Genomic DNA, 19,963 nt, shown 5'->3' on the forward strand with positions numbered 1-19,963 from the left:
CTGCTGAACCGCTCTTCCGATCTGTTTTATTCTCGTGGGTTTGAACAGTAGGTAGTTAGTAGGATGTTTTATTATTTATTATTTTTAAAGAGAGAAAAGTACATTTTGCGTAATCCTATAAGTAGGAGTATCACAGGCTTTACGGTCTGTTTAATATTTATAAGAGAACGTGCGCCTACAAGAAAATTTTCATTTTTAATATAAGTAAAAACTGTAGTAATAGAAAGTAAAAATTACCTCTAAATAAGTTAATGGAGAGTTATAAAAAAAATTCAAAAGCATGAAATAAATTCTACTCATCTTTGAAATGAGGTAAATAGACATGGAATTTATTTATTTATCTAGACTCTTTATTGGTTATAATCCAATGTACATAAATACAAGAAATTACAACCAAAGGGCGAAATTATTGCGTGGGGCGATCTCTACCATTCAACCCTGAATACTCTCACTCATTCCCCTCCAAGACCATATTAAACAACTTTACCTAATCTCTCGCTGAATTTGATTTCAGACTACGCATTTGGCAAGTGTCTGTCTTTGGACAAGAGCACCAGTTATCGACACAAGCTAGGCGTGGAAGAGTTGGAACTCCTCAAGAAGGCGGTGGTCACTCTCAACTCCCTAGGGTTTCACTGGAGTGACACGTACACTCAGTGTAGACTGCAGACCCTGCTGTTCTCAATGCGACTCAAGTAAGTCAGAAGATGTAGAGGGATTAAATTGATCCCAAGTGCAAGGTAAACCCTTGACAAATGGAGTGTGCCTGAAGGCATGTGATGTGTTTGTGGATGTGGATGTTTTGTACCCTCATTTTTTTCAGAGACTGAAAGGAAAGAGAACAGAGGGAGGGAGGAAGGAAGGAAGAAAATAGAAGGAGAAAGGAAAGAAGAGAGAAGTTGGAATTGAGTGGGGGAAAGAGAAGATGCAATTGACTTAGAGGAAAAGAGAAAAGACCTATCTACATTTATTATTCTTTCTCTCCTAGGAGAAGAAATTTTCCTAATTACATTTTTCTGGATGTTTTGTACCCTCATTTTTTTCAGAGACTGAAAGGAAAGAGAACAGAGAGAGGGAGGGAGGGAGGAAGGAAGAAAATAGAAGGAGAAAGGAAAGAAGAGAGAAGTTGTCATTGAGCGGGGGAAAGAGAAGATGCAATTGACTTAGAGGAAAAGAGAAAAGACCTATCTACTTATTTTATTATTCTTTCTCTCCTAGGAGAAGAAATTTTCCTAATTACATTTTTCTTTTGCATGGCGTTGAATATTCAAACATTTTTAATAAAGCTCCCTTCCCTTCCGGTGGTCACATTTCTAGGAAGTCAACAGACAAGGTCTTCCCTTTCTGGGATCTCAGTCTCTTCTTTTCCCCCCTATTTGTCTGTCTTTTCTCTCCCTCTTCTCTCCCTATTTTCTCCCCTCACTCTCTTTCGGGGTTTATACGCGACCTGGAAAAACTGGAAAACTTGGAAAAGTCATGGAATCTGAAAATCGGCCAGAAGGTCGTGGAATAGTCATGGAAAATCGTGAAAATTTAAAGAAAACCTGGAAAAGTCATGGAATTTGCGACCCAGTCAAAATTTAAAAAGATTCAAATTAAATATCAAGTTTTTCCGAAAAACGGCCTGCGGCGCATTCCCCCTCATATTCCTTGACGTTCTGCTAATTGCATATTTTATTTAAATGAAGGAGTAATCTTGGCGATTTTTAAGTACCTCCGCCCCTTACTTTTCTGGAAAACTCATGGAAATTTTCTGGAAAACTCATGGAATTTCATTCTGGGAAAAGCGTGTAAACCCTGTCCTTTCTCCCCTTCCTCCCTCCACGGCTCTGTATGAATTATTTTTCATCGAAATAAGGACGAAAGAACAGGAAGAGAAAGAAAGGAAGAAAAAACTTTCTCTCTTGTTTTGTCAATTTTCATTGCAATGTACCTTTTGTCCGTGCTAAATAGGGGGCACACTCGTTGTGATAAATAGGTTCTGTTATGTTAAATATCACAACAGGAATCAGACGAAAGTGTTGTTGGTTCACCCCAGCCATGATGAACACCAAACATTAATGTCACCATGATAAGTACTTAAGAGTGCATTCAATGTTTACACTTGAACAAATAGAGAACATATGATCATTTTATAACGTAGTATTTTGTAGTACCCATATCACATTGTATAGCTACGTACGTTCTACGTGTTTTGTTCAAATAGTAATAGGTATTGTATATTGTAGAGATATAGACCAGAGAAGAGTTGAGAGAATGAAAGTAAAGGGGAGAAAAGGGCAAAGTAGACCGAAGAAAAGGTGGAAAGATTGTGTGAATCAAGACCTAGGTGAGAAAATTTTATCAGGACATGAGGTACACAATAGTAATGCCTGAAAGGGACTGACAAGAAATGCCGACCTTATTTAAATAGGAAAAGGCTTGAAAGAAGAAGAAGCTTATTGTCGACTAGATTTTTTAGTGTTTTCTAGGCTAAAACTCGGAATACGAGTATAATAAATTATTATCTCAAATGAATAAAATTAACATTATGCTCCAAGAAGTCTTACTTTAACCATGTTGCAAACCGTAAAATTTTATGAGCATAGCAAAAAACTGTGGACTCAAGTACCTACCTAGTTAACTCTCTACCATTATGCTCCAAGAAATCTTACTTTAACCATGTTGCAAACCGTAAAATTTTATGAGCATAGCAAAAAACTGTGGACTCAAGTACCTACCTAGTTAACTCTCTACCTTGGAACCTAGGTAATCTATGTAGGTACCTATTCATTATGGGAGAAAAAATTCAGATTACCTATTTACCTACTCATGGAGATATGAAAAGGTCGAAATGTATTCCGACATTTTTTTTCCATGCGTAATGGAATTCATCATACTACGATGTCCTCGGTCCTTCAAAATAGGTATAAAGTTTGATTACCTATTGAACTCTCTACCTTGGAACCTAGGTAATCTAGGTAGGTATTCACTGTGGGAGAAAAAATTCAGATTACCTATTTACCTACTCATGGAGATATGAAAAGGTCAAAATGTATTCCGACATTTTTTTTCCATGCGTAATGGAATTCATCATACTACGATGTCCTCGGTCCTTCAAAATAGGTATAAAGTTTGAATAAATTTAAGAAGGAAAAATGAGAAATATATCTAAGGGAAAAAGAAGAGTTTTACTGCACCTTCCCTAATGTTATTTGGGGTCGGCAGGGAATGAAAGAGAGAAAAGGGACAAGATAGGAAGATCTTCTCAAGAAGGAGAAATGAGAAATATAAGGGAAGAAGAAGAGTTTTACTGCACCTTCCCTAATGTTATTTGGGGTCGGCAGGGAATGAAAGAGAGAAAAGGGACAAGATAGGAAGATCTTCTACCTACCTTCTTTCTTTAAGCTGTGTCCACAACTCCACACAGTCGACCTCGTTGATCGACCGTCGAAACGTCGACTGAAACCGTATACTGCCTCGACAACATAGATCCACCCCGTCGATCGACGGGGTCGACTATGTGTGGACACAGCTTTCATATCTCCTCGTACAGTACGTCAGTGCCCAATAATTATACGGAGACATCAAATATTCCACCAAGAAAATTAATAAGGAAATTCAAATTGGAACATTTTCTCTTGCTATTTCTGTGTGAAATGCATGTTTGATGATGGATACAAATTTCATTAGGGTTGGATCGAAGAAAATGGCTTCCCTTTTAAGATCCTCTAGTGGATTTTTGTTTTCTAAAAAAAAAAAAAAATGAAACAAGACTCCAAGGGCGCTGCAGTTGGCCTCATTTCAGCAACTGTCGGTGATTCAATTTAGAATTTATAAAACAAATGGTTAGCTAGAAAGCTAGTTAAGCCGAGAAATTTGTTCCTCTCCAGATAAGGTTAAAGGTAAACAGTTCTATTTTTAAGGTGTGACAAAGGTAAAAGTTACCCATACTTTCTTTAATACTTTTTAGTGCTAGGTTAAATTTCATTTTATTTTTTCCTCCAGAACTTTGAAATCTCATTTTTTCCCTTTAGTCGACTCGTTGATCGACCGTCGAAACGTCGACTGAAACCGTATACTGCCTCGACAACACAGATTCACCTCGTCGATCGACGGTCGATTGACGGGGTCGACTATGTGTGGACACAGCTTTCATAAATTCATATCTCCTCGTACAGTACGTCAGTGCCCAATAATTATATTACGGAGACATCAAATATTCCACCAAGGAAATTAATAGCTAGCGGTAAATAATGGTACCTAAACCCATTTGTAAGGTGGATACCTACAATTTGGTCTGGTTAATAGTATCTAATTATTTAGTAAGCAGGTGTTGAGACGCCTACTACCAGAAGTCTAATAGAGTACCCATAGATAGGCACCTATACATTTGACAGAACTATCCATTGAACCCATATACTCGTACCTTTCACTCAGGACACTCAGGACACTTAACATACAACCGGTGACTTCACCTCGAAGTATAACTATCATGCTTTTCTCCTAACAGCCTTCTTATCTGAACGCATTGTGTTCAATGCGAACTTGAGTAAACCAAGGTGTAAGTACTCTTCAGGGTTTCAGTCTTGCCCTTGGACTTATTAGACTGACCTTAGGGGGAAACCCCCAAACACATCGTTTGAAAATTTAAAGACAGTACTGACGTAAATATTGTAATATTGTTAGTTTTTATTCAACAGGAATAACTAATTAGATGGGTGTGAAACGAGAACCAAACGGTATTTATATATATTATACAGAACTTCAAATTCAAATACAGAAAATAATGGCTGCTGAAACCCTCCAAGATTAGATAGGATAATATTTGCCGGATTTGTCGATTTATTTAGAAGCCTCTCCTTCAGGGTTTCAGTCTTGCCCTTGGACTTATTAGATTGACTATGTGTGGACACACCTTTCGAGGCGTAGGATGAACTTCTTGGAATAGATAAATTTTCTGCGCCTTAGCGCCCCTCTTGTTTCTTCAATAATGTGCTCAATTTCTGCATACCTATCTAGTTACATATCTAGTAGGTACATTTGTATTGTACATAGTAGACTTTAAGGTGAAATTTTCCATTCCAGTTTGAAACATGGTAAGGTAAAATAACACCTGTTGTAAAGCCACCTACTTAATGGAGAAACTTCAGCCACGTGGGTGTCCTTATCATCATTCATTATTTTCTTTGCATGCTCCTTTGCGTTACTGAAACAACATTTATCCGCGTTAAATCATTCTTTACACGACCGTTAATTTTCGCTGTATCACAAGATAAGCAACCGGTTAATGATACATTACCTACATTTTGTTAATTTTAATGATAATTTACAATAATTTAGATGATAATGATACAAACATGCAGGTATTTTATATGCAGGACTGAATGGAAGCGAAAGACATTAACCTCTCATTCTCCAACCCCTTCCTTTTTCCTATGAAATACTTCTTCCTATTCATCTATAACTTTGGTCCTTGTGTAGACTGTAAAGCTATGTCCAGACTCGATAGATGAGGTGAAGAGGTGAATCTATGATGTCGAGGCAGTGTACGGTTTCAGTCGACGTCAATTGACGGGGTCGACTATGTGTGGAGTTGTTTAGACTGAGAGATCGAACTTTTAAGTCATCTGCTGACAGTATAAACAGTTTAGGTAGGTATTCTAAAGGGATACCTGGTCACACGTACTTAATTCTTATATTGATATTTGTGACGTGTTTCATATTCCGTAAAGCACGAAGCAGCCACAGAATTGGCTGGTGGCAATCCGTGCTGGAAGGTCTATTCCTATTGGGAATTCAGGGATTATATGAACCAATCCCTCCCTCCACCTTGAAATAACCTCTGGGGAGAGACTCGAAAGGTGGAAGAGGAGGCAAAGGGAAACTCTGTGTGGGAGATTTCAGTAGAAAATAGCGTGGGATCTTTTCATAACTCTGGAAAGGGAAAGAGGAATTGAGGTGAAACTGGAGAGGATATCTACAGGGTGATCACTCCTTTAGCTACATGATGAACAGGGTCATGCGATCGACAACTTTCCATTGGGTTTGCTTCGCGATAATTATAAAATGGTTTGTCCTAGTTTGATGCGTCAAATTTTGACAAAAAAATGTTCCCTACACGGAAAATTCACTTATTAGTTTTTTTTTTCTTTTTTGAGCGAGTTCCTCAGCAGTGCACCAATAGTGGTAGAAAAGGGTGGTTTTAGAGAAACGGATCTCCAGAAGACATAATCTGAATCTGAAAATTTTCTTTATATGGTGGACCATTTGTAACGAATTTCATCAAAATGAAACTTGGAACAGACAAACTAAAAGCAAAATCGTCGACAAAACAGACAAGCGCATGTACGAGTATTTTGAAGTTAGGTACCTACCTATAATCTATCTTTCTTTTCATACCCACTTTCTCAGTTTTAATTAATTTTGTACAATTCAAACGTTTGTTTTCGTTCTAAATAACAGAAACAAATTGGAAACAACCATCTTGGGAATCGAACATAAGAAAGAAGCAGAACAATGGAGCAGTTGCAATTGGGAAAATATTATTAATAAAAGGTCGATTCCTACGTAAACAGTTGTGAAAAATCCAAATATGAGGTCAAAACTCGGAAAAAGTAACTTTGCAAGTTCAAAAATTCAATTTTTAATCGCCGTTCTAATGAAAAAGTTCCAAAGTTGACGTCATCGCCTACGAGAGCGTATGCCGTGACGTCAAACTTCACGATTTACCGGTATTTTTTAAATCGATTTATCTCGGTATCTAGAAGTCGTAGAAGAAAAAGAAAAATTCCGTTGGTCCTCATTTTTCCTGCTCTATGACTTTGAAACATCACCCAAGTAAGCGCAACTGATCTATTGAAGCCCAAAAGGATTTTCTTCAAAACTTTTTGGGGCTACGGGGGTAAAGGGACTGTTCAGTCTCATCCTAACAATATAACTGACGTTCTGTTCTATGATTTTTTTTTTTTTTTTAGAGGTTTGACAGAAGGAACTGTAACTGCTATGGTCTTATCGTCCCGAAATCGAAGAGAGAAGGAAGACAGGATAGGAGAAAGCCAGCCGTTCAGTCTTATCGTCCCGAAATCGAAGAGAGAAGGAAGACAGGATAGGAGGAAAGCCAGCCGTTCCGAGAACGAACATTATCCCCGCCCCGGGCGGGAATCGAACCCGCGGCCTAGCGCTTACAAGGCAGACGCACTACCAACTAAGCTAACTAGGCTGGGCGGGCGGGAATCGAATCCGCGGCCTAGCGCTTACAAGGCAGACGCACTACCAACTAAGCTAACTAGGCTGGCTAAATTTCTGTTCTATGAAATTAAAGTTGAAGTGGGGCAAGTTGAGATTAAGGTATCAAAAAACCAATCACCTATAATTATTACCTACATGATACGTATATGATAAACAGTTTCATAGCTAGAGTTATAGTTTTAGAGCCCTAAAAATAAAAGAAATTGAAAATATTCTTTCATCCCAGCTTGACCTTAATAATACTATATTTATTTATACTGCAATAACACTGAATTTACATCATATGGGGAATTCAATAACATTGTGATCAAGAGACTGTCATAAAGCTTTTGTAAGATTAATTTACATCACCTGTGCAAGTTTCAATAATCACTAATTCACCTATTTTTTTCTCGTTCTCTAAAGGGAAATTAAAACTTTTTCCTAGCGTGGGAGGTTGCCATGGAAACGCATTGCTGCGTCATTTCTCATTTGGGTGTCGAGCTTTTTTTTCTCAGCTTTTTTTTAATAAAGATGTTTTCATGGAGAAACTGATGGTAACGGGAGAGACATTGTCTCCTCTCATTTGAATTCTCATTTGGTGTAACATTATACGCGACGTCATTTTGAGAAGACACTGTTCTTTATGTATATTCCACCTTCGGGGTGGTTTTAATACATCAAAAGTAAGAGAAATCTAACAGAAATGAGAGAATGGAAAGTTCGGCTGAAACAACATGTTCAAACTTTGTTTTCTTTGTCTCTTCGTTGAGGTGCCGTGTCATTTGTCAAAAGCTCATGTCAACTTTCGCAAAGGGCACGCTAACCCAAATCTCCTGTTTGTTTGTGTGAGTAGGGAGATGAGAATTAATTGTTACAGGTAGGCGGATGTTATGTCAGAGATGTTCTGTTCTTTAAGTATATTCCACCTTCGGGGTGGTTTTAACACATCAAAAGTAAGAGAAATCTAACAGAAATGAGAGAATGGAAAGTTCGGCTGAAACAACATCTTCAAACTTTGGTTTCTTTGTCTCTTTGTTGAGGTGCCGAGTCATTTGTCAAAAGTTCATGTCAACTTTCGCAAAGGGCACGCTAACCTAAATCTCCTGTTTGTTTGTGTGAGTAGGGAGATGAGAATTAATTGTTACAGGTAGGCGGATGTTATGTCAGAGATGTTTCTAGAATGTCGAAAGTTCGGCTGAAACAACATCTTCAAACTTTGTTTTCTTTGTCTCTTCGTTGAGGTGCCGTGTCATTTGTCAAAAGTTCATGTCAACTTTTGCAAAGGGCACGCTAACCCAAATCTCCTGTTTGTTTGTATGAGTAGGGAGATGAGAATTAATTGTTACAGGTAGGCGGATGTTATGTCAGAGATGTTTCTAGAATGTCAAAGTTGAGTGGTACGAGGTACGAGTATTTAGCTTGGTTGCCAGCCTATTTAGCTTGGTTGGTAGGGCGTCTGCCTTGTAAGCGCTATTTTTAAAGAGAGAAAAGTACATTTTGCGTAAACCTATAAGTAGGAGTATCACAGGCTTTACGGTCTGTTTAATATTTATAAGAGAACGTGCGCCTACAAGAAAATTTTCATTTTTAATATAAGTAAAAACTGTAGTAATAGAAAGTAAAAATTACCTCTAAATAAGTTAATGGAGAGTTATAAAAAAAATTCAAAAGCATGAAATAAATTCTACTCATCTTTGAAATGAGGTAAATAGACATGGAATTTATTTATTTATCTAGACTCTTTATTGGTTATAATCCAATGTACATAAATACAAGAAATTACAACCAAAGGGCGAAATTATTGCGTGGGGCGATCTCTACCATTCAACCCTGAATACTCTCACTCATTCCCCTCCAAGACCATATTAAACAACTTTACCTAATCTCTCGCTGAATTTGATTTCAGACTACGCATTTGGCAAGTGTCTGTCTTTGGACAAGAGCACCAGTTATCGACACAAGCTAGGCGTGGAAGAGTTGGAACTCCTCAAGAAGGCGGTGGTCACTCTCAACTCCCTAGGGTTTCACTGGAGTGACACGTACACTCAGTGTAGACTGCAGACCCTGCTGTTCTCAATGCGACTCAAGTAAGTCAGAAGATGTAGAGGGATTAAATTGATCCCAAGTGCAAGGTAAACCCTTGACAAATGGAGTGTGCCTGAAGGCATGTGATGTGTTTGTGGATGTTTTGAACCCTCATTTTTTTCAGAGACTGAAAGGAAAGAGAACAGAGAGAGGGAGGAAGGAAGAAAGAAAATAGAAGGAGAAAGGAAAGAAGAGAGAAGTTGGAACTGAGCGGGGGAAAGAGAAGATTCCATTGACTTAGAGGAAAAGAGAAAAGACCTATCTACATTTATTATTCTTTCTCTCCTAGGAGAAGAAATTTTCCTAATTACATTTTTCTCTTGCATGGCGTTGAATATTCAAACATTTTTAATAAAGCTCCCTTCCTTTCCAGTGGTCACATTTCTAGGAAGTCAACAGACAAGGTCTTCCCTTTCTGGGATCTCGGTCTCTTCTTTTTCCCCCTATTTGTCTGTCTCCTCTCTCCCTTTTTTTTCCCCGTCACTCTCCTTCTCACTCCCATTTTTCCCCTCCTCCCTCTCCTTTCCTCTGCAACTCTCTATCCCTCTACATAATTATATTTTCATTTTGTTATTTAAAAGACACATCAGAGACTGAAAGGAAAGAAAACAGAGAGAGGGAGGGAGGAAGGAAGAAAATAGAAGGAGAAAGGAAAGAAGAGAGAAGTTGGAATTGAGCGGGGGAAAGAGAAGATGCCATTGACTTAGAGGAAAAGAGAAAAGACCTATCTACATTTATTATTCTTTCTCTCCTAGGAGAAGAAATTTTCCTAATTACATTTTTCTTTTGCATGGCGTTGAATATTCAAACACTTTTAATAAAGCTCCCTTCCCTTCCGGTGGTCACATTTCTAAGAAGTCAACAGACAAGGTCTTCCCTTTCTGGGATCTCAGTCTCTTCTTTTCCCCCCTATTTGTCTGTCTCCTCCCTTGCTCTTCTCTCCCTATTTTCTCCCCTCACTCTCCTTCGGGGTTTATACGCGACCTGGAAAAACTGGAAAACCTGGAAAGTCATGGAATCTGGAAATTGGCCAAAAAGTCGTGGAATAGTCATGGAAAATCGTGAAAATTTCAAGAAAACCTGGAAAAGTCATGGGATTTGCGACCCAGTCAAAAATTAAAAAGGTTCAAATTAAATATCAAGTTTTTCCGAAAAACGGCCTGCAGCGCATTCCCCCTCCTTGACGTTCTGCATATTGCATATTTTATTTAAATGAAGGGGTAATCTTGGCGATTTTTAAGTACCTCCGCCCCTTAATTTTCTGGAAAACTCATGGAATTTCATTCTGGGAAAAGCGTGTAAACCCTGTCCTTTCTCCCCTTCCTCCCTCCACGGCTCTGTATCCCTCTACATATTTTTCTATTTTAAAGACACTAATGACATCTCAACCATGCTGCCAGGCTGCTCTTTTACTCCCTCCCCGCTCTCTCGCCTCCTACTAATTATAGAGTAGTTGTAAGCTCGTTATCTTGTAAAACCTTATTATAATTATTAGCTCACTGTTACACTCGGACATTGATGTACATACCCATCACTGGCACAAGGCACACTGCTTGTACGAATGGTTATACCATTTATACGTATTTTTTATGTTCTGTTCAAAATGTTGTACTGTCAATAGATTGAAACTTGAAAATAATAATAATAAATAAAAGCGAATTTTAGCTCTAAAGGTCCCTTCATTTTCCCTACGAGTATATCCGGACTTGATTTCAGAGTGGAGATTCCGTCTGATTACTGTGATCATAAGCTTGGTGTGGACACGTCTAAGGGAAGAGACAGCAAGGAGGGAAAAGTGGTAAGTTTTAGCCTTCTATGGAGAATTGGAGGTACTTAAACAAAACTGAGGTCAGTTTTCTAACATTCACTTGATTTTTGGATCCTATCTAACCATTAGTGTGATAGAAAAATACAAAATATTGGAGTTTACCAACAGTTTTTACTAACTTATCCTTTGCTGTGGCCTTAAGACCAATTATGCCTGTGTCACAGCAGCTGACAATTGTCCACTTTCCAAAGCCACTTGCTTCCGTTCTTCCGGATTGATTCCCAGAAGTTTACCAACAGTACCTACATAGATGAAAAATCTTGCTATCTAGATAAAATCTCTGGGTTAAATATAAATATTGGAGTTTACCAACAGTTTTTACTAACTTATCCTTTGCTGTGGCCTTAAGACCAATTATACCTGTGTCACAGCAGCTTCCAATTCTCCACTTTCCAAAGCCACTTGCTTCCATTCTTCCGGATTGATTCCCAGAAGTTTACCAACAGTACCTACATAGATGAAAAATCTTGCTATCTAGATAAAATCTCTGGGTAAAAAATATTTATTGAACGAGAAATTTAGTCATACAATTCACAGCTCTACGTCATATTTTATTCTCATCTTTTTTCGCTCCAGATGGATGTCAACGACTTGGCAGCTGTCAAGTATGAACCGAACAAAGCTGACTTCGCCAATGAAATCTATTATCCGCCATCTTTCCCTTCCGAAGGCAGATTCCAATATAGTAAGTTCAACAAATCTTTGCTTATATTGGTTCCGTTGTTCTAAATACACAAGACCTTATTAAGCTTGATATTCAGTCCAATAGTCCCAAACAAAAATGTACGCGGTACTTAAATATTTATTGAACGAGAAATTTAGTCATACAATTTACAGCTCTACGTCATATTTTATTCTCATCTTTTTCCCACCAGATGGATGTCAACGATTTGGCAGCTGTCAAGTATGAACCGAACAAAGCTGACTTCGCCAATGAAATCTATTATCCGCCGTCTTTCCCTTCCGAAGGCAGATTCCAATATAGTAAGTTCAACAAATCCTTTCATATATTGGTTCCGTTGTTCTAAATACACAAGACCTTATTAAGCTTGATATTCAGTCCAATAGTCCCAAACAAAAATGTACGCGGTACTCAAGGGATCAAGAAGAGACCGCCTTGAGCTTGATATTTTCATAACAAAACCACCCCTCATTGTTCCTAGAGCGGGGTTGGGATCTGCTATGAACGGTATGTTGCACATTGCCTACACACGGGAATTGTTAGGCGTTCACACAAAATTTCCCCTCGTTACGTATACGTACATACTTTTACTACATAGTTAATAATAGTAGATACCTTTTCTCTGGAATCTGAACTTTTCTTCATTTTTTGTGTAGTGGTTTTATGACGAAATACCGTTTGTTAGCAAATACCCTATTCTTCCCGTTTAAATAGTAGAAAACTTGTTAGACAGGCACAATGGCCTTTCTTCCCCACAGGTCCTGAAGATCTCGAAGATTTTGGAGCTGTTCCGAATGTGAACTTTCACAAGGAGATGAAACCTTACGCTGATAAACTTCCCTACAAGAAATCCAACGCGAAATATCCCCCGAGATCCCCAAACCCGAACTATTATCCCCCGTTTCCCTATTTTCCAGGTGAGTTTATTATTTTCCCCCTGAAGGCCCGTTCACACTTGTCGTTTGGTAAAAAATCGTGTCTTGTGGTAGTGGGAACACTCTCATTTAAATTACATTGCCTACAGGCTACAAGGACATTTTGTGTCGTTCGGGGGGAAAAAAATCGTGTCGTGTGTAGTGGGAACACTCTCATTATTTAAATTACATTGCTTACAGGACATTCGGGGGGAAAAAAATCGCCCCCCCTGAAGGCCCGTTCACACTTGTCGTTTGGTAAAAAAAAATCGTGTCTTGTGGTAGTGGGAACACTCTCATTTAAATTACATTGCCTACAAGCTACAAGGACATTTTGTGTCGTTCGGGGGAAAAAAATCGTGTCGTGTGTAGTGGGAACACTCTCATTATTTAAATTACATTGCTTACAGGACATTCGGGGGGAAAAAAATCGAATGAAACTCAGGATAAGTGGGAACGAATTGTCTATTTGCCTTTTTTTACTATTCACAGCCTATCCGTACTAACAACTTAATTCTGCGCACAACTAACAATCTGCGACATTAACCTAAGTTTTCACCGTATTCTATTCTCAGATTTCATGGACTACGACGCGGACTTCCGCTATCCTCCCAAACCCGTGGTCAAGCCATACCGGGGTGTCCCCATGGGTAATCTGAATCCCTACTACCAGCCTCGTCCCATACCGGCGTTCAGCAAACCTCCGCCTCGCTTCCATAGTTTCGACAAGGAATACAACACCCCGGATTCGTTCCGACAGGGGATTGAAACCAAAGACATGGAAAGCAAAATACTCAAGGCGTTTTCTCCGCCGAAAAATCGCGGATTCACGGAGGGCGGAATTGTTTATATTCCCATCAAGAACACAGGTAAATGATTTTTTTATTCAGTGTTATTTATTGAAATTTATACAGATAATAAAGCAAAACCATCCCTGTTACTACTGACTTTTTAGGAGGCCTGGAATTTGATACGAAAAATATGTTGCACATTGCCTACACACAGGAAATGTTGGGCGTTCACACAAAATTTCCCATCGGAAAAATCGCGGATTCACGGAGGGCGGAATTGTTTATATTCCCATCAGAAACACAGGTAAATGATTTTTTTATTCAGTGTTATTTATTGAAATTTGATAATAAAGCAAAACCATTCCTGTTATTACTGACTTGTTAGGAGGCCTGGAATTTGATACGAAAAATATGTTGCACATTGCCTACACACAGGAAATGTTGGGCGTTCACACAAAATTTCCCATCGTTACGTACCTCTACGTTACATAAAATCTTACATATTATTTGTTGCATTTTATTTTAACACCCAACCGTAAACCGAAACTCAGAGAGTGGGGGTAAAAATCTCGTAGTGGGGATAATCAGCTATTTAGCTTGGTTGCCAGCCTATTTAGCTTGGTTGGTAGGGCGTCTGCCTTGTAAGCGCTATTTTTAAAGAGAGAAAAGAAAATTAATAGCTAGCGGTAAATAATGGTACCCAAACCCAATTGTAAGGTGGATACCTACAATTTGGTCTGGTTAATAGTATCTAATTATTTAGTAAGCAGGTGTTGAGACGCCTACTACCAGAAGTCTAATAGAGTACCCATAGATAGGCACCTATACATTTGACAGAACTATCCATTGAACCCATATACTCGTACCTTTCACTCAGGACACTCAGGTTAATTAACATACAACCGGTGACTTCACCTCGAAGTATAACTATCATGCTTTTCTCCTAACAGCCTTCTTATCTGAACGCATTGTGTTCAATGCGAACTTGAGTAAACCAAGGTGTAAGTACTCTTCAGGGTTTCAGTCTTGCCCTTGGACTTATTAGACTGACCTTAGGGGGAAACCCCCAAACACATCGTTTGAAAATTTAAAGACAGTACTGACGTAAATATTGTAATATTGTTAGTTTTTATTCAACAGGAATAACTAATTAGATGGGTGTGAAACGAGAACCAAACGGTATTTATATATATTATACAGAACTTCAAATTCAAATACAGAAAATAATGGCTGCTGAAACCCTCCAAGATTAGATAGGATAATATTTGCCGGATTTGTCGATTTATTTAGAAGCCTCTTGAATGGAAGCTATTCTCTACCACCTAACTCTGGAAGGTATTCTGTCACCTCCTTTCTCGATGTGTCCAAACATAGTCGACCGGCCGTCGATCGATAAAACTATGTTGTCGAGGCAGTGTGGACGGTTCAGTCGACTATGTGTGGACTCACCTTTCGAGGCGTAGGGTGAACTTCTCGGAATAGATAAATTTTCTGCGCCTTAGCGCCCCTCATGTTCCTCCATAATGTGATCCATTTCTGCATACCTATCTAGTTACATATCTAGTAGGTACATTTGTACATAGTAGACTTTAAGGTGGAATTTTCCATACCAGTTTGAAACATGGTAAGGTAAAATAACACCTGTTGTAAAGCCACCTACTTAATGGAGAAACTTCAACCACGTGGGTGTCCTTATCATCATTCATTATTTTCTTTGCATGCTCCTTTGCGTTACTGAAACAACATTTATCCGCGTTAAATCATTCTTTACACGAACGTTAATTTTTGCTGTATCACAAGATAAGCAACCGGTTAATGATACATTACATTTTGTTAATTTTAATGTCGACTTGCCTAGTGATTCGGACTTTGACCTTCTGGACTTTGAAGATTTCCTCGGGTTCCAGCGACGTGAAAGATTAGACGTGAAGAAACCGGGTCCGGGGTTCACTGTCAACAGTTTTGCTTTCCAGAAGGTAAGTTCAATATTTGAAGACATTCCGTTTGTTCAATATTTGAAGACATTCCGTTTGGGTGGAAGACCTCACTAAGTGAGAATCCTGCTATTTAAATCCTTAAAAAAGATATGAAAAGAACACCTTTCAAAAGTGCAAGATATTGAAAAATATGTGTATGAAATTCTTTTGATGGTTTAGAAAGTAAAAAGGAATTAATTCGAACTTAGATAATCTTGAAATCATTTCCTTCCTCTCTGTGGCATTTTTATGCCACTTTTGAGATTCGATCCGCGGTCGACTCGGTTATGATAGTTTCTATCTAACGTGTCTGATTTCCACTTTCCAGGATGTTCAAGGAGGAGGCCTAGGACATTCTCCCAATATGTTACTCAAATCTCTTAATGATAACGGTGGTAAGTTGAATCTCTTATCGATAAATAAGAGTCCTATAAATTCAATATAGGAAGTCAAAAGAAAGCACCACACTAAAATCTTATTACTTATACGTAGGTATTCTTTTAATGAAGGGACATGAGACTTTATGTAATTTAATTTAAACCTAAATTATTGCCTACATCAATTTTAGGTAGGTATCTTTGTTTCTTTAGGAAGAAGGAAACTGATTGCAAGAACTTGTTCCCATAAACTTTACAAATCTTATATTATAAGAACAAGATCCATTCACTCATTCACATTTCACACACTGATCGCTCTATCTCGAGAACCACAACACCTAGAAGGTGTTATGAAGCACTGTATTCTGTTATATCGTCGTCCCAAACACGAAGTGGCGTAAGTACGAAAATCACATTTTTCAGGAGGGCCGAAATAAGCTTTTAAAGTTTTTAAATTTATTTTTTGAGCCCTTTCTACTGCACAATCTTCATAAAGTACATGTTTACCTATTCGTTAAAACCACAAAAGTGTGTTTAGACAAGCTTCGAACCACAGACCGCCCTGTTACAAATACAATGACTTAGCCAACTGCACAAAATGAGAGAGTTCAATTTTTCAGAATCGGGAAATGGTTGGAAATATCCGGTTTATCGTCCCCTGATTTCACAAAAGTGTGTTTAGACAAGCTTCGAACCACAGACCGCCCTGTTACAAATACAATGACTTAGCCAACTGCAGAAAATGAGAGTGATACAGTGTAATTATTTCCTCTTGTACTGACACTAGATTTTCAAATTTATCTCTTAGTTCTTGAGTCTCTTTACCCCAGAGTGTGCTCAAGGTCTTATCTATTTTTACAATGTATGGGTATACAGTATCATAATCGGTTTCCTTTTTTCACTTTCCCAGACGGATCATGACCCAAGGAACCCCGCCTACATCGCCACCCAAGGACCCCTGGCTAGTACTGCAGCTGATATGTGGCAGATGGTTTGGGAGCAAGGTTGTGTTGATCATGACCCCAGGAACCCCGCCTACATCGCCACCCAAGGACCCCTGGCTAGTACTGCAGCTGATATGTGGCAGATGGTTTGGGAGCAAGGTTGTGTTGTCATAGTAATCCTCACGCGACTCACGGAGAACGACCTTGAAATGAGCTTCCGCTATTGGCCGGAAGAGGGCTCTGAACTCTACCATATTTATGAGGTACGTAGGTACCTTAGACAGTTTCCTTAATAGAATAGAATATGTTTATTCTGCCATCATAGGACTGAAAAGTCCCGATTGTACCCCGAAATCCAAGCACAGAGCCGATAAAAACTTCAACCCCGCCGAGAATCGAACCCGGGCAAGTCTAGTGCGGTACTCATTCGGCCACGAATATTGCTACTTATACCTACATCATACAGTATCACACTTATTCTTTGATGGAGTTTTAACGCGACTTTATAGCCAAGGTCTTTGCTGTCGGTGGTTGTATCCACCAATCGGCGACAAGCTACCTTCCTACTCACATTAACCTCACCCAGCGTGAGTAGGGCCAGGAAAAGCCAGCAATACACGATTGCCCAGACGGTCACCCATCTGGATTCGATTGTACCCCGAAATCCAAGCACAGAGCCGATAAAAACTTCAACCCCGCCGAGTATCAAACCCGGGACCTCCGACGGGCAAGTCTAGTGCGGTACTCATTCGGCCACGAATATTGCTACTTATACCTACATCATACAGTATCACACTTATTCTTTGATGGAGTTTTAACGCGACTTTATAGCCAAGGTCTTTGCTGTCGGTGGTTGTATCCACCAATCGGCGACAAGCTACCTTCCTACTCACATTAACCTCACCCAGCGTGAGTAGGGCCAGGAAAAGCCAGCAATACACGATTGCCCAGACGGTCACCCATCTGGATACTAACCACACACAACGTTGCTTAACTTTAGCGATTCATGAGGAACTGGGCATTCACTGTGTTATCCCCACAGGTGTTATGAAGCACTGTATTCTGTTATATCGTCGTCCCAAACACGAAGTGGCGTAAGTGCGAAAATCACATTTTTCAGGAGGGCCGTAATAAGCTTTTTAAGTTTTTAAATTTATTTTTTGAGCCCATTCTACTGCACAATCTTCATAAAGTACATGTTTACCTATTCGTTAAAACATTTTTAAAGCATGCTATGTATGTTTTTCTAGCAGATTTTTTCCAATACACATGATGACTCAAAATTGTGATTTTTACACTTACGCGTCTTCGTTTTTGGGCCGACGATATGTTTGGCTGTCATGTTATAAAAGTACTACCGTCTTGTTATACAGGTATGGTATTGGATGAAACTCAGAACAAGTGGGAACGGACCTTGAGTTGTCTCTTCACCTCTTTCTCTCGACTTGTCTATTTGCCTTTTTTTACTATTCACAGCCTATCCGTACTAACAACTTAATTCTGCGAACAACTAACAATCTGCGACATTAACCTAAGTTTTCACCGTCAAAAATTACAAAGGGTAGATCTCTACCAGGGTAAGCCCCACTATTCAACCCTGAGATATTTACCTTCTGCATTTAATAGTTATAGCTACTCTGCTACCTACAATTAATCCTTGCTAGAAATAAATGAACATTTTATTATTTGCAGGGAGGAAGACAGGACGATTGTATTCAAAGTAGATCGAGGTCGAAATCCGAGGAGATTTAACGCTTCTGAAGTTGCCAGACAGCTGGGTAAGTATTTCCCCTTTTTTCCTGAACAAAGAAGAGGCCAGATTAGGAGAAAACCAGCGTTCGCCCTGAGGGGAAATCAAACCCACGATCTACTGGTTACAAGACATGCGCGCTGGGCTGACTAAAAAAGGCTCCAATAATCCTGGGACAAATTTTTGACTAATGAAAATTTTGCTCTCTTTTGTACAGATAAAATCAAGGATCAAGTGAAGAAGGATTGTAAAGTGGAAATCTTGAGTACCGGCATTGGAGACGAGGTATGTATTTACTTATTGATTTTTTCCAAACCCTTCTTAGGCAACATTCGTTAATGGATAGGCATTATAAGAAGAAAAAACTCTTCTTCACTGATCGATTTTGGAGCATCCCCTACCGTAAATCTCCGTATGACCCAGCTGGCCCCTGGGTGACTTTTTGGGGGCCCAAATAAGTATACAATGTATACGTCACTGGACTTAATCGCAGATGTTCGGATTGTGAGATTTTTTACTGCCCCGAAAATGGGTATTTATCATTAAATAAGTAGCTGTAGGTAGATATCAAAATTTTAAAACTCCTGTTAAAAGTGGTAACAAATGATTCAATACTAATGTATCTATTTCATTTGGTTTCAGGAAAGTGAACAAATCATTCCGTGGCAGATCCTGTCCTATTGTAGTACATTGCAGGTAAGTATACAAACAATTCCGTCGTATCTTATTTCTTATGGTTAGAGTACGGGTCTAGCTTATTTCTTATGGCTAGAGTATGGGTGTAGCCTACAAGGGGGTTTTATTAAACTTTGTAGGTACCTTAGGAGGTAGGAAGATAGTATGGGTGTAGCCTACAAGGGGGTTTTATTAAACTTTGTAGGTACCTTAGGAGGTAGGAAGAGAACACCAGTAACTTATACTCTTCACAGTATCAAGACGAATCAGTTTGTAGGTATAGTTTTCTAGTCTTCGACACTTTCTAAGTGCAGTTTCCGTTCCTCCTCTTCCCTAGTGACGGCATAGGACGCACAGGCACCTACTGTCTCCTGGACATGGTACTCAACCGAATGGCCAAGGGAGCCAAAGAGATCGAGGTAGGAAGAAGAACACCAGTAACTTATACTCTTCACAGTATAAGTTACTGGTGATCTTTTCAAGACGAATCAGTTTGTAGGTATAGTTTTGTCTTCGACACTTTCTAAGTGCAGTTTCGGTTCCTTCTCTCCCCTAGTGACGGCATAGGACGCACAGGCACCTACTGTCTCTTGGACATGGTACTCAACCGAATGGCCAAGGGAGCCAAAGAGATCGACATTGTCTTACATAGGTATTATTTGTTGCATTTTATTTTAACACCCAACCGTAAACCGAAACTCAGAGAGTGGGGGTAAAAATCTCGTAGTG

The 19,963-nt window shown here is 39.1% G+C and overlaps 1 protein-coding gene and 1 long non-coding RNA gene across 2 annotated transcripts in view; both read left to right on the plus strand.

Moving 5' to 3' along the window:
• The window catches only part of LOC103508611, a 32,035-nt gene that overhangs the window by 2,727 nt on the left and 9,345 nt on the right, over positions 1-19,963 (plus strand). The window contains 15 exon segments of the mRNA XM_026823174.1: positions 515-695; positions 9,114-9,299; positions 11,014-11,095; positions 11,702-11,810; positions 12,566-12,724; positions 13,297-13,590; positions 15,313-15,488; positions 15,817-15,883; positions 16,696-16,733; positions 16,776-17,076; positions 18,474-18,587; positions 18,777-18,844; positions 19,202-19,255; positions 19,549-19,653; positions 19,768-19,921. Coding sequence (XP_026678975.1) covers positions 515-695; positions 9,114-9,299; positions 11,014-11,095; positions 11,702-11,810; positions 12,566-12,724; positions 13,297-13,590; positions 15,313-15,488; positions 15,817-15,883; positions 16,696-16,733; positions 16,776-17,076; positions 18,474-18,587; positions 18,777-18,844; positions 19,202-19,255; positions 19,549-19,653; positions 19,768-19,921 — 2,088 coding nt within the window.
• On the plus strand, positions 19,198-19,653 carry LOC113467152. The gene is made up of 2 exons (XR_003391322.1): positions 19,198-19,255; positions 19,572-19,653. It is a non-coding gene; the product is annotated as an uncharacterized LOC113467152 (long non-coding RNA).

This window comes from Diaphorina citri, unplaced genomic scaffold (genome assembly GCF_000475195.1).
Source record: "Diaphorina citri unplaced genomic scaffold, Diaci psyllid genome assembly version 1.1 scaffold415, whole genome shotgun sequence".
Classification (NCBI taxonomy): domain Eukaryota; kingdom Metazoa; phylum Arthropoda; class Insecta; order Hemiptera; family Psyllidae; genus Diaphorina; species Diaphorina citri.